The sequence below is a fragment of the Mchenga conophoros genome, linkage group LG23 (assembly GCF_057382185.1).
Source record: "Mchenga conophoros isolate Kocher_MC1m ecotype Shallow Benthic linkage group LG23, M_conophoros_male_GT1.1, whole genome shotgun sequence".
NCBI classification, from domain to species: domain Eukaryota; kingdom Metazoa; phylum Chordata; class Actinopteri; order Cichliformes; family Cichlidae; genus Mchenga; species Mchenga conophoros.
The window spans coordinates 44,861,152-44,874,951 of NC_140547.1; the positions used below are offsets into that span (position 1 = coordinate 44,861,152).

The 13,800-nt window shown below is 42.3% G+C and overlaps 1 protein-coding gene across 1 annotated transcript in view; it reads left to right on the forward strand.

The window, feature by feature from the left end:
• Positions 1 to 13,800, forward strand: part of LOC146548102 (NACHT, LRR and PYD domains-containing protein 12-like) — a 431,005-nt gene that overhangs the window by 23,246 nt on the left and 393,959 nt on the right. The window contains exon 4 of the mRNA XM_085265026.1: positions 3,888 to 4,085. Within this exon, the coding sequence (XP_085121152.1) occupies positions 3,888 to 4,085 (198 nt within the window). The remainder of the gene's footprint in view (positions 1 to 3,887; positions 4,086 to 13,800) is intronic.

The following is a 13,800-nucleotide window of genomic DNA, read 5'->3' on the forward strand; positions in this document are numbered from 1 at the left end:
ATAAGGTCTACAGACAACCAAACTATCCTTGAGATCCACAATGATTTCAATAAGGTGTTTGATATTCCCTCCTTGGGAGAAGATGCGATCGCTAGTCTGGAGGAACCTGTCTCTAATGTTGGAATTGAAACGGCCGTACGGAGCATGCAGTCTGGAAAATCTGCTGCCCCGACGGGTATCCATCTGATTTTTTCATAAAGTTTTCTGACCGACTGAATTCACTGTTAAAATCAACTTTTGAAGAATCCTTCCTCTCACAGTCGTTGCCTCCAACAATGCATCAAGCAGTGATGTGTTTAATTGTAAAACAGGAAAAAGACCATTTAGATTGTCGTTCATGTCGTTTAATATCTTTGTTCAACACAGACACCAAGATCCTGGCTCAAGTGTTGGCCCGTCGCTTACACAAGTATTTGTCCTCCATTATTTCACCAGACGGGCTTTATTAGGCACTCTTTTTTGAACATTAGAGCTCTATTAAATATCATTTATACCCATGTTAAAGGTGATACATTGGAAACTGTAATTTGGCTTGACGCAGAAAAGGTGTTGGATCGGGTGAGATGGGATTTTTTTTTATACGCTTAAAAAATGTGTCTTTAATTTTGTATCTTGGATAAAAGTATTGTATTGCTCCCCTCTAACAGCCGTCCAGACTAACAATAATCTGCCCCCCAGGACAGGGATGCCCTCTGTCTCCTTTTTGCCATTGAACCGCTAGCTGTTGCTCTGAGACAATGTGTTGGTGTTGAGGGAAAACATCGAGGGGTATCGAACATGAAGTCTCTCTTTATGCCGACGACATGATTTTATTTATTTCCAACCCATCGAACAGCCTCCGCAAACTTTTGGATAGACTTACAATAATAATAATAATAATACGTTTTATTTATAGGCACCTTTAAGAGCCTCAAGGTCACCTTAATGCATACTTAAGGAATTTGGGACAATTTCTGGATATAAAGTGAATTTTGGGAAGAGCGAGGCAAAGTCTATCTGTACGACAACTGGGGAGTTTTGTGTATTTTAGCCCCTTTTAAACCCAGCTATAACAAGTTTAAGTACTCGGGCATCTGGGTGACAAGAAAACCACAAAGACTTGTATAAAACTATCTTCCTTTATTGTCGAAGCTTAAAGAGGATTTTGGAAAAATGTGAGGTTTGCCTCTTTATATTTATGGTGGGGATGCAGAACAAGGAGCAAAGATGAATGTGATGCTGAATCAGCAGAAGACTTGGACTCATTTGATTCCAGCTTTGATATCATTGATTTCAATATGTCCATTTCTGTCACACTTCACCTTTAAAAGTGAAGCCATGTGGTTCCTGGAAGGAAAAACACGACTTTTTCAAGTCTTTGTCCTGTTTTTATGAGAAATGTACGACTTTAATGTGAAACATTCAGAGTTTTTTCTATTGTTGTGTTTGTTTGAAGCTGCTTCCTGTTGGCTTCAGCTGTTTGGAGTTTCCATTTTCTAAACTTCTACATTCTGAACCTTCTTCAGCTCTGAACAGATGATGAAACACTGAATGATTTCAAGCACTTTGTCTAATAAACTTACATCTTTCATTCTTTATACAGATTGTGGAGCTGTGGTTTGTCAGAGATCAGCTGTGATTATCTGGCAGCAGCACTGAAGTCCAACCCCTCCCATCTGAGAGAGCTGGACCTGAGTAATGACTCCTCCTCTTCTTCAACTAAGAACAACCTGCAGGATCCAGGAGTGAAGCATCTGTGTGGTTTCCTGGAGAGTCCAGGATGTAAACTTGAAACTCTGAGGTCAGTCAGCATGTTTTAGTTGTGCTGAGATGAATATGATGTGAAAGTTGTGCTGACACTAAACTGCAGACATCAGGCTGATATTATACTGATCCACACTGAGGATCTTCATGGTAAAGTCTGTTTTCTTCTTCTCTGGTTTAGTCCATTGACTGCAGCAGAACAATGTTCACATTTCAAACAGTGATACTCAACGTATGGCCCGCGGCCCACACGCGGCCTGCCCACCTTTCCTGATTCAGAGAGAGGGGACCCTGATTAACTGTGTAGCTTCTTCCTCACAGTTCTAAGTATCAGACACAACAATGAATAATCCACAGCTGACTGTCTTTAGCAGGTCAAAGGTCACGGCACACAGCAGACAGTCAGAAATATTCTAACTCTGATCATTTATCAGTTGTGACACTGTGAGACTTGATCAGAGGTGTGATCATCACAGCAGAGGCCTTTGTGTCAAAGTCACTGAGGATCAAACAGAAACACATGAAGCAGATTTTCCTCTTCTGGCTTTTTATAGCAGATAACCTTCAAAATATTCTGCAGTCGATCAAAAACTGAAGCAAACCATGAAGCAACATGTGAACATGAGCTGATGCTGCTGAAGTGAAGCAAAGTTACAGAGGTTTGATTACAGACACAGCTGAGAGTTTGTAATCTGTCATCATTTTAAAAAGTTTCCATGGAACAGCAGAAATGAGGCTTTACTGTCAGAGGCCGACAGCACTGAACACAACAGCAGACTGGTGGCTAATAAACAGTGAATGATGCAGAAACAGATGTTTGAAGCTGTTCTTGGAGTACACTGAGAGAGAGAGAGCTGTGCAGGCAGGAACAGCCAAAGTCAGAGAGAATTCATGAGCATATTGATCAAACGTGAAGCAGAGTTTGGATCTTCTTTTGCTGCTGCTTCACTCAGTTTTGGTTGGAGACAGATGAAACCTGCAGCTTCAGGATCTGTGAGCTGTCCACTTTCAGCCCCGACGGCGTGTCCGTGTACGTGCCGTCGAGTGAACGATCCACGCTCTGTGTTTCCATCTTTGTGTGTTTAGCTGCTCTCATTTACTGTTTTATCTGTTTGCTGCTTGTTGAAATAGTTTGTGAGCTTTAACCTGAGATTCTGGCAAAATACATTTATATTAAACATCGATTCAGGATTGAATGAATCAACATCGTTTTATTCAAATTAAAACCATTTAAATGGGAACATGAATTTTTTACAGCCGCCTCTAATGCTGGGTAATGTCAGCTGGTCCATATGCAGCTGGCTGTGAGGCTCAGGGAGCGTCTACAAAGTGCAACACTGAAAGAACATCATCCATAAATATTGAGTAAGAACTGGACTCTCATACAGCGAGACTCAAATGCCTTTAAACATCAGCTTATCCTGCTGATCCAAGTCCAACACTGAGTTTGTAAAAACATGTTTGTCAATCATTTTGTTTGGTTTCTGAGGAAAATGATTCAATAACTTGCTGCTAATACACAACATTTCATCATATTTCCTCATAACCCTCTTTTGTCTGACCATTTGATCCCATTTGAATTTGCAATAAAGGATCCACAGAGTTTGGTGACAATAATGACAGTAGATGTTTGTGTGAAAGTGCTGGAAGCAAATGAGTGTGTGATGTTCTTTCAGTGTTGCACTTTGTAGACGCTCCCTGAGCACTGGTCTCACAGCCAGCTGCACATAGAGACCAGTGTTGTTAGTCCAGGTCAGAAGATGACTTGTTGGAATGAAAATGAGCTTGTAGTTTGTCTGCTTTAATAATGTGACTGGAAAAAGGTGTTGGACTTCAAATATGTCCATTTCTGTCACACTTCACCTTTAAAAGTGAAGCCATGTGGTTCCTGGAAGGAAAAACACGACTTTTTCAAGTCTTTGTCCTGTTTTTATGAGAAATGTACGACTTTAATGTGAAACATTCAGAGTTTTTTCTCTTGTTGTGTTTGTTTGAAGCTGCTTCCTGTTGGCTTCAGCTGTTTGGAGTTTCCATTTTCTAAACTTCTACATTCTGAACCTTCTTCAGCTCTGAACAGATGATGAAACACTGAATGATTTCAAGCACTTTGTCTAATAAACTTACATCTTTCATTCTTTATACAGATTGGACAGCTGTGGTTTGTCAGAGATCAGCTGTGATTATCTGGCAGCAGCACTGAAGTCCAACCCCTCCCATCTGAGAGAGCTGGACCTGAGTAATGACTACTCCTGGTCTTCAACCAAGAACAACCTGCAGGATCCAGGAGTGAAGCATCTGTGTGGTTTCCTGGAGAGTCCAGGATGTAAACTTGAAACTCTGAGGTCAGTCAGCATGTTTTAGTTGTGCTGAGATGAATATGATGTGAAAGTTGTGCTGACACTAAACTGCAGACATCAGGCTGATATTATACTGATCCACACTGAGGATCTTCATGGTAAAGTCTGTTTTCTTCTTCTCTGGTTTAGTCCATTGACTGCAGCAGAACAATGTTCACATTTCAAACAGTGATACTCAACGTATGGCCCGCGGCCCACACGCGGCCTGCCCACCTTTCCTGATTCAGAGAGAGGGGACCCTGATTAACTGTGTAGCTTCTTCCTCACAGTTCTAAGTATCAGACACAACAATAAATAATCCACAGCTGACTGTCTTTAGCAGGTCAAAGGTCACGGCACACAGCAGACAGTCAGAAATATTCTAACTCTGATCATTTATCAGTTGTGACACTGTGAGACTTGATCAGAGGTGTGATCATCACAGCAGAGGCCTTTGTGTCAAAGTCACTGAGGATCAAACAGAAACACATGAAGCAGATTTTCCTCTTCTGGCTTTTTATAGCAGATAACCTTCAAAATATTCTGCAGTCGATCAAAAACTGAAGCAAACCATGAAGCAACATGTGAACATGAGCTGATGCTGCTGAAGTGAAGCAAAGTTACAGAGGTTTGATTACAGACACAGCTGAGAGTTTGTAATCTGTCATCATTTTAAAAAGTTTCCATGGAACAGCAGAAATGAGGCTTTACTGTCAGAGGCCGACAGCACTGAACACAACAGCAGACTGGTGGCTAATAAACAGTGAATGATGCAGAAACAGATGTTTGAAGCTGTTCTTGGAGTACACTGAGAGAGAGAGAGCTGTGCAGGCAGGAACAGCCAAAGTCAGAGAGAATTCATGAGCATATTGATCAAACGTGAAGCAGAGTTTGGATCTTCTTTTGCTGCTGCTTCACTCAGTTTTGGTTGGAGACAGATGAAACCTGCAGCTTCAGGATCTGTGAGCTGTCCACTTTCAGCCCCGACGGCGTGTCCGTGTACGTGCCGTCGAGTGAACGATCCACGCTCTGTGTTTCCATCTTTGTGTGTTTAGCTGCTCTCATTTACTGTTTTAGCTGTTTGCTGCTTGTTGAAATAGTTTGTGAGCTTTAACCTGAGATTCTGGCAAAATACATTTATATTAAACATCGATTCAGGATTGAATGAATCAACATCGTTTTATTCAAATTAAAACCATTTAAATGGGAACATGAATTTTTTACAGCCGCCTCTAATGCTGGGTAATGTCAGCTGGTCCATGTGCAGCTGGCTGTGAGGCTCAGGGAGCGTCTACAAAGTGCAACACTGAAAGAACATCATCCATAAATATTGAGTAAGAACTGGACTCTCATACAGCGAGACTCAAATGCCTTTAAACATCAGCTTATCCTGCTGATCCAAGTCCAACACTGAGTTTGTAAAAACATGTTTGTCAATCATTTTGTTTGGTTTCTGAGGAAAATGATTCAATAAGTTGCTGCTAATACACAACATTTCATCATATTTCCTCATAACCCTCTTTTGTCTGACCATTTGATCCCATTTGAATTTGCAATAAAGGATCCACAGAGTTTGGTGACAATAATGACAGTAGATGTTTGTGTGAAAGTGCTGGAAGCAAATGAGTGTGTGATGTTCTTTCAGTGTTGCACTTTGTAGACGCTCCCTGAGCACTGGTCTCACAGCCAGCTGCACATAGAGACCAGTGTTGTTAGTCCAGGTCAGAAGATGACTTGTTGGAATGAAAATGAGCTTGTAGTTTGTCTGCTTTAATAATGTGACTGGAAAAAGGTGTTGGACTTCAAATATGTCCATTTCTGTCACACTTCACCTTTAAAAGTGAAGCCATGTGGTTCCTGGAAGGAAAAACACGACTTTTTCAAGTCTTTGTCCTGTTTTTATGAGAAATGTACGACTTTAATGTGAAACATTCAGAGTTTTTTCTCTTGTTGTGTTTGTTTGAAGCTGCTTCCTGTTGGCTTCAGCTGTTTGGAGTTTCCATTTTCTAAACTTCTACATTCTGAACCTTCTTCAGCTCTGAACAGATGATGAAACACTGAATGATTTCAAGCACTTTGTCTAATAAACTTACATCTTTCATTCTTTATACAGATTGAGGAGCTGTGGTTTGTCAGAGATCAGCTGTGATTATCTGGCAGCAGCACTGAAGTCCAACCCCTCCCATCTGAGAGAGCTGGACCTGAGCTCCAACAGCAACCTGCAGGATCCAGGAGTGAAGCATCTGTGTGGTTTCCTGGAGAGTCCACGATGTAAACTTGAAACTCTGAGGTCAGTCAGCATGTTTTAGTTGTGCTGAGATGAATAAGATGTGAAAGTTGTGCTGACACTAAACTGCAGACATCAGGCTGATATTATACTGATCCACACTGAGGATCTTCATGGTAAAGTCTGTTTTCTTCTTCTCTGGTTTAGTCCATTGACTGCAGCAGAACAATGTTCACATTTCAAACCTTCAAAGAAGAAGAAAAATCCTCCACTGGAAAATTCACTGTGAAACTCTCAAACTCTTCATTGCACCTTAAAGTCTGTCTGACACTGAAATCCAAAGCAAAATGTGCGTTTGCTTTACAGACAGCAGTCCAACACAAACATACACACATCATCCAAAACACAGTCCAACATCCAAATCTCCTCCACTGCCAGCATGAATGATGGGAAAGAGAAGGAGGAACACTCTGACATTCAGGCTTAGAATGAGTTTCATCAAGCAGACTGTGAAGATCAAAGCTGCATTAGAAAGCTTACATGAATGAATGAGTGGACAGAAGTGGACAGAGATCATCTGAAGCACTTCAAATGCTTTAAATCAGCACATTTCTCTTTATTCTTTATCAACTCTGTTAGTTTCTCTCAGTTTTCTGTGGAATGAAGCTAACAGCAGGCTAATAAGATGCTGACCAATAGGTTTCTATTAAAGGTTGTAATTTGTATATGAAAAAGTGCTTTGGCTCAGCAGGGATCAGCTTACAGGTAGAATACAGCTGCTGGATGGGATTAGCATGTCATAGCTATCTACCAAACTGCTAACTGGGGGATTTCAGGCCATCTATGGATCATTTTTGCTAACTGTTTATTCATCTTAGGCTCACAGGGCTGCAGCCTGTGCCCTAGCTGTCATAGGGCAAGAGGCGTGGTCCACCTGCACAGGTGAGCAGTCCATCACAGGGCCAACAGAGAGACAGAGAAGCACTCCCTCACATCCACACCTACAGCCAATGTAGAAGCACCAATGAACCTAAGCAGCATTTCATTGGACTGTGGGAGAACATCCAACCTCCACAGAAAGGCCCAGCTGACCAACAAGCTTCAACCTACAACCTTCTTGCTCTAAGGCACTAGTGCTAACCACTTTTGCCCATTTCAGCCCAAATCCTGCATCTTCCTGTTTCTGACTCCAGGCCAGCTCCACTAACACTTTCTCATCAGACACTGCCACCTAGTGGAGGAAGTCTTAGTTCCATTTGAAGCTTCAGATTACAGTTAGTTCCTTTACAAAGAGGTGGAGGTGGTGGGGCCACAGCACCATCATCACTGAGTGCCATAGGACACTTAACCTTTGTTTCCATATGCTGGGAACTTCCTGTTGTTCCAAGGAGGACTGGAAAATGTGTGAAAATCTCCCAGTCAGTTCCTCACAGCACACTTCAATCATTTCCCTCCCACAGCATCAGGACCAGGGCTTTTTCTCTCTTTGGTCCCACTAAGAGATTTCCACACAAACACCTCATCAGTGGGACTCTCAGAGCTACCAGCCCTTTGCTACAATCACAAAGCTCTTCATTGAAATCAATGATATCAAAGCTGGAATCAAATGAGTCCAAGTCTTCTGCTGATTCAGCATCACATTCATCTTTGCTCCTTGTTCTGCATCCCCACCATGGACTTCATTCCTTTCCAAGCCCTCCTTGAGTGTCCTTTATTCAGCTCATCCTCTGCTTTACTTTTACACCTGATTTTAGCTGCTTTATCTCTCTTTCAACAGGTTTCTGTGCCTCAATCTTTTTCTTCTCTCCCTCATAACAAGACAGCTTCTTCTGCCTGAGAACATGTTGGAGTGATTTACTAATCCAGGGCTGCTTATTGGGGAAAATACTTCCTGTTTGCAAAGTAATCCCCATTTTTCCCAGAAATGTCAGTAGAAATCGATGATCTAAGTGAGAACATGAGCCTTTAAAAAGTCCCAGTGGGTGCAGTCAAAGCAGTCCCTCAGTCCCAGTATAGAGTCTTTGGTCCAGACTGGAACAGCTGTGTGCCCAGTTTGAGCTCTCTTCAGTGCTGTGACCTGACAGACCCAGAGGGGCCATCACATCACATTTAGAAGCTCCCCTGATGGAGCCACAACACATGTCCAATACTTAGTCTGTCTTGTTGGACCAACTGGAAGAAATGATTCAAGGACTTAGTCACAGAACAGAGATTCAAATCTCCAAAATCCAACTGGCTGCATCAGGACATATAGTCTGAAACTCTGCACAGTTTCCTGTTTGAAGCTGCTTCCTGTTGGCTTCAGCTGTTTGGAGTTTCCATTTTCTAATCTTCTACATTCTGAACCTTCTTCAGCTCTGAACAGATGATGAAACACTGAATGATTTCAAGCACTTTGTCTAATAAACTTACATCTTTCATTCTTTATACAGATTGTGGAGCTGTGGTTTGTCAAAGATCAGCTGTGATTATCTGGCAGCAGCACTGAAGTCCAACCCCTCCCATCTGAGAGAGCTGTACCTGTATGGAAACAACCTGAAGGATCCAGATGTGAAGCAGCTGTCTGATCTTCAGAAGAGTCCAGACTACAGACTGGAGACTCTGGAGTAAGTAGAGTGATGGAGTGAGTGGGTGGTGCTGTCAGCAGTGTTGTACTAAACACAGTCAGTATGAAACAAAGATCCAGTGTTTCCTGTAAAGCTGCAGCTTCTCAGTGAAGCTGTGAGAGGAGAACGGTGACAGGCTTCAGGATTGGACACAAACACTTCCTGTTTTTCACCTTTATGGTCACCATAGTAACGGCTGACACGCTCTGATCAAACACTGTCAACAGCCAATCAGCTCTCTGAACAAAGCAGCACGCAGACCAATGACTGCATTGATTTCCAAGTTTAAAGCAGTGAAGAACACAGTCTGTAGGTGAGGAAGAATTTAGTGAGAGCAGATGTTTGGATGGAATTCCTCCAGTTAACAGCTGGAACCGTCCATCTGGATTGTTGGGCTTGTTGTTGGGGTTCCTACAGAGCTCAGAGTGGACACACCAAGGTTCTTCTAATGAATGAAAGTCCAAACTCAAACTAGGAGGGAAAAACATTTTCAGCAACTTCAATAAAAATCCAAAGATTAGAAAAAGTGAAGCAACAATGAGTCCTAGTACAGTCCCAGCACTGACGTCCCTGCTGCTCTTTATACTGGATGTGCTGCATCACTGACTGACAGCTGATGAAGAGTCTCTGGAAACACTCGTTTATCTCCTCTGCTCTTCCTCCTTCTCTCTGCAGGTGGAGGTGATGATGGTAAACAGGACGGTGTGTGTGCTGAGAGAGGAGCAGCTGTGTCCTGATGATCCAGAGAGGTTGAAGCAGCAGCAGCTTGTGTGTAGAGACTAGAGATGGACCGATCCGATATTACGTATCGGTATCGGTCCGATACTGACCTAAATTACTGGATCGGATATCGGAGAAAAATAAAAAATGTAATCCGATCCATTAAATATCACGAAAGCACCTCACAAAACTTGCAACACGCCGTAACTCACCTCAGAACGTTAGCACTCGGAGCAGTATGCATCACGTGATAGAGCAGCTGTGGCATGCCGGACCTGTCGGTGGTCTGGATAGCATTTGGAGCTTCGCTAGCAACCTGGCATTTCATCTCCGACAAAGTTATCCCAGAGAGAAGTAAAGCAAGTGTGTAAGTCCATCTCTGAATGTTTGTAAAGCATTCCCACGTTAAGCTTAACGAGCGACTGCCTCTCGCTCTCCGGCTGCTACTTCAATCGAGAAACTGCTTAAATCAGCTGATCGGCTTTTCTGTCGCGAGTCCGCCTCACTTGTTTGTTTTTGGCCCACTTTGCACCAGAAAGAGGAAACCAGCGGCTGAACAACAGCAGCATGTTTAAGCTTGATAAGCTGTTGTTACAATTTATTTAATATTACTTTCTACACCAGGATCTTTTTCTACAGCTGACGGCTGGTAACTGTGCAGGGACGGATCTAGCAAAGTTTAGCCAGGGGGGCCGATAGGGCATTAACAGGGAAAAGGGGGCACAAAGACATACTTTTCTTTCTTATTCTCATTTAAAATGTCTAGCTTTTAATAAATAATTATCTGACACCCAAAGTTTTAATTTGATGCAAAATAAATAGAAGTCCATTACTGTATATAGTAACTATTAAGTCTAATATATATACCCTAGTAAGCTATAGTACTTTTTCCTTTGGGAAGGTACCATCTGTGCAGTCTGCAATTTTGTTGAAGAAAGATGTTGAATCTATTTAATATTTCTTGAAAAATAATTGATTTCTGTGCATTTTTTTTCACACTGCATCAAATTAAGGTTGATTATGTCAATTAAGCATCATGAGGTGGCGCGTGAGGGGTGGTTCCTTATTTTTTATTTATTTATTTTTGTTGTTGCTGGGAGTTGGAACCCTATTAGTTAGGTTGCTTAATATTTACGCTAAGTACTCTTTAAAATACCAGAATAGGGAGGATGGTGTAGGTTTATGTTTATTAGATTGATCAGTATTGCTGAACTATGAAATATTTTTTATGTATACAGGTATAACAGAATAGCTTTAGTGTAGTTGTTGTTTTAAACTTGAGTATGAACTTGCAGACTTGCAAAATGCAGCAAGATATTTAAAAAACAGTTTTGTTGATTAAAAAACACTATATTGGATTCATATCGGTATCGGACATAAAAAAGTGGTATCGTGCCATCTCTAGTAGAGACGCTCTGACTGGGCCATGTTACTGGGAGGTGGAGAGGAGAGCTTCATCCAGCAGTGACTGACAGAGGAATGAAGTGCAGATGACTGTCAGTGCTGCAGAGTGAACTGCTCTGAGAACAGCTCCACTGTCAGACACAATGTAGAGTCCAGCATCAGCCCTGTGTGTCCCTCTGGATCTGACAGAGGATCATCAGTGTATCTGGACTGCTCTGCTGCTGCTCTGTCCTTCTACAGTCTCTGCACAGTGTCTGTCTCACTCTGGAAAGATTTTACAACTTGTTGTAATTACAGAACGTTAATATAATATTCAAACATGTGATCTTCTCTTTATTTCTGAATCTTTACCAAATAAAGAAAAACCAAACTACCAAACAGAAGCTGTCGTGTCCTTTTTCACCACATCTGTGAATCTTTTCTGTGTTTTTCCTCTTTTCCTCCTTCCTGCAGCTCCATCTTCATCATTCTGTGTCCAGTATATGTGAACACGTCCAAAGCATCTGAGCCTCATGTTACCCGTTTGTGTGAGTTACGCCTGTCGTTGTGTTGTGGTGTATAAATAAGGGGCAGGAGACAGCGCTGGATCTCTGAGTTCTTTACTCTCAATTTCTGCAACATCTGCAATATCTAGAAATGCAAACCTGTGAGCTGTGTGTGTTGTGCGTCTGCTCGGCCACCTCTCCTCCGGCCGTGCTGGAAGCAGCTGTGCGTTTGACAGTTTTATCGACTCGACAATAATCGAACAAATTAAATGTTCAAAAATATCAACTTAAGCACTTCAAAGTCAACAAAAAGCTTAAAACAATGAAATAATATTTCACTGACAAAACAACAGCTCATAAGAACGATACACAAAATAATACAGAAACAAACAAATAAAAGTTATTAACCAGGATCCATGTTTTTGTCACAAACACTGAATCAGCTGATTCACTCTTTATGTTTCTGAGTTTGTTTTGTGATTATAGTTCTGGTTTCTGTTTCTGTGTCTTCACTGTGTCCCACGTCTCCTTACTTTGGACTCTGTGTTATATTTCCTGTTTTACTTTGACAGTCCTGTGTTACTGTTTCCTGTCTCGTGTGTGTAATTGGTCCCAGCTGTGTTTCCCTCCTGTCTCCCGTTCCCTGATTACTAAACTGCGTCCACGCCGCCGGCGCTCCTCTCCACAGCTGGATTCCAGGATTTCAGAGCATCCAGCTGTGGTGAGTGATGGAGACACTTTCTCTGCTCCCTCAGTAATCAGGACAGTTTATTGAACATCAGAGGACATAAAGGACTGTTTTTCACCTGCCCGTTCTGAACCTGGACATTAAAGACTGCTGGCTTCAAGGACATTAATCCCAGTGTCAGCCAGCCAATAACAGCCTGTGTTTTTCAGCTCTTTAGGAGTCAGAAATGAGAAAGACACAGACTGCTAACCGCTCCCTGCAGGAAATAAGCTCCGCCTCTTCCTGTCCTGTATATGAGTGATTCTGACATGAGACACAATGAGTTTCCTGTTTATTGTGACTTAAAGCGAGCAGCAAAGACACTAAACTGTGTGTTTCCAGCTGAAGCTGCTTTTTGTGTTGCTCCCACAATCATGTCTAAAACAGTCAGTGAGGAAAACTCAATGTGACTTCAGAGTGACAGAGGTAAGCGACTCATGTTGTAACTGACGTCAGACGCCGGAGATTTTGGCGTAAAATTAAAGCGAATGGTAGTTTAGAATTGAACAAATTCCTTTAAGCTTCAGTATTACCAAATACACTTATCAATAGTCTTCTAACTAACAATATTTGTCTAAATCATCTCCAACACCCTGGAGAACAACGGGGAGAGTTTAGAGGCTCTCCAAGATTACATTGATCAGTGCTTCCAGGATCTTGTGATGAAGAAGGCTCAGAGTGCAAAAACTTCATCAAAACCCACCTGAAGCTGCTGGAGGACACGGTGAAGAACATCGCCTTTGATAGAGTGCATCGCATCGGCCCCATGCGGGCTGCGACCGGGAGACCACGTCCTACTGTGGCCAAGTTCGGCCACTTCAAACAAAAGGAACAGGTGAAAAGTCTCCGTGTCCATCGGTGTTTCTCCACGTCTCTCTTCCTTCTTCGTGTCATCTCTGTGTTTCCCTGCTGCCCTCATGTTTTCTGCTTTGTCTGTTAGTTTGTCCCAGTTTAGGTTGATGTTCACTTCTTCCCTCACCTTTGTTATTTTCACTGTAAATAAATCTCCACTCGCATCTCCACCGCCGTCTGCATCTTAGTCCTCATTCACTCCACCACACGACTGCTGCCCCAGCCGTGACAACTTTTGATGTTTCCTCTACATTCACTTTTAAAAATTATTTACTTTGCCTTGTTTGGTATCAGATGGCCGACTTCTAAATGGCCACCATGGTCACCACCGAACTTGAGGAGTTTGCCCCCTCACATATACTAATGTGCCACAAACAGGACTTTAACATCACCAACCATTCCTATGTTATTACGGTGTATCCATATAACTGGCCCACCCTGTACAGTTATGCTTTCATGTTGACATACTGTATTAACACAATTCAGGGAGGATTCTAGGATCAGAGCTTCGGGGGGCTGAGCACCCAGAGAGCTGCCCAGCCAGCCAAGATACACTTTACTCGTCACAATGAGACTTCTTCCCCGTCTCTGTCCCTGCATCCTCCCTGTCCTCATCGTCTGTTGTCTTCGCCTCCTTTATCAGTCATCATAATTTTACCATCTCTGTGCAAGTCTGCAAATTTCTTTATTAAATCAAAAG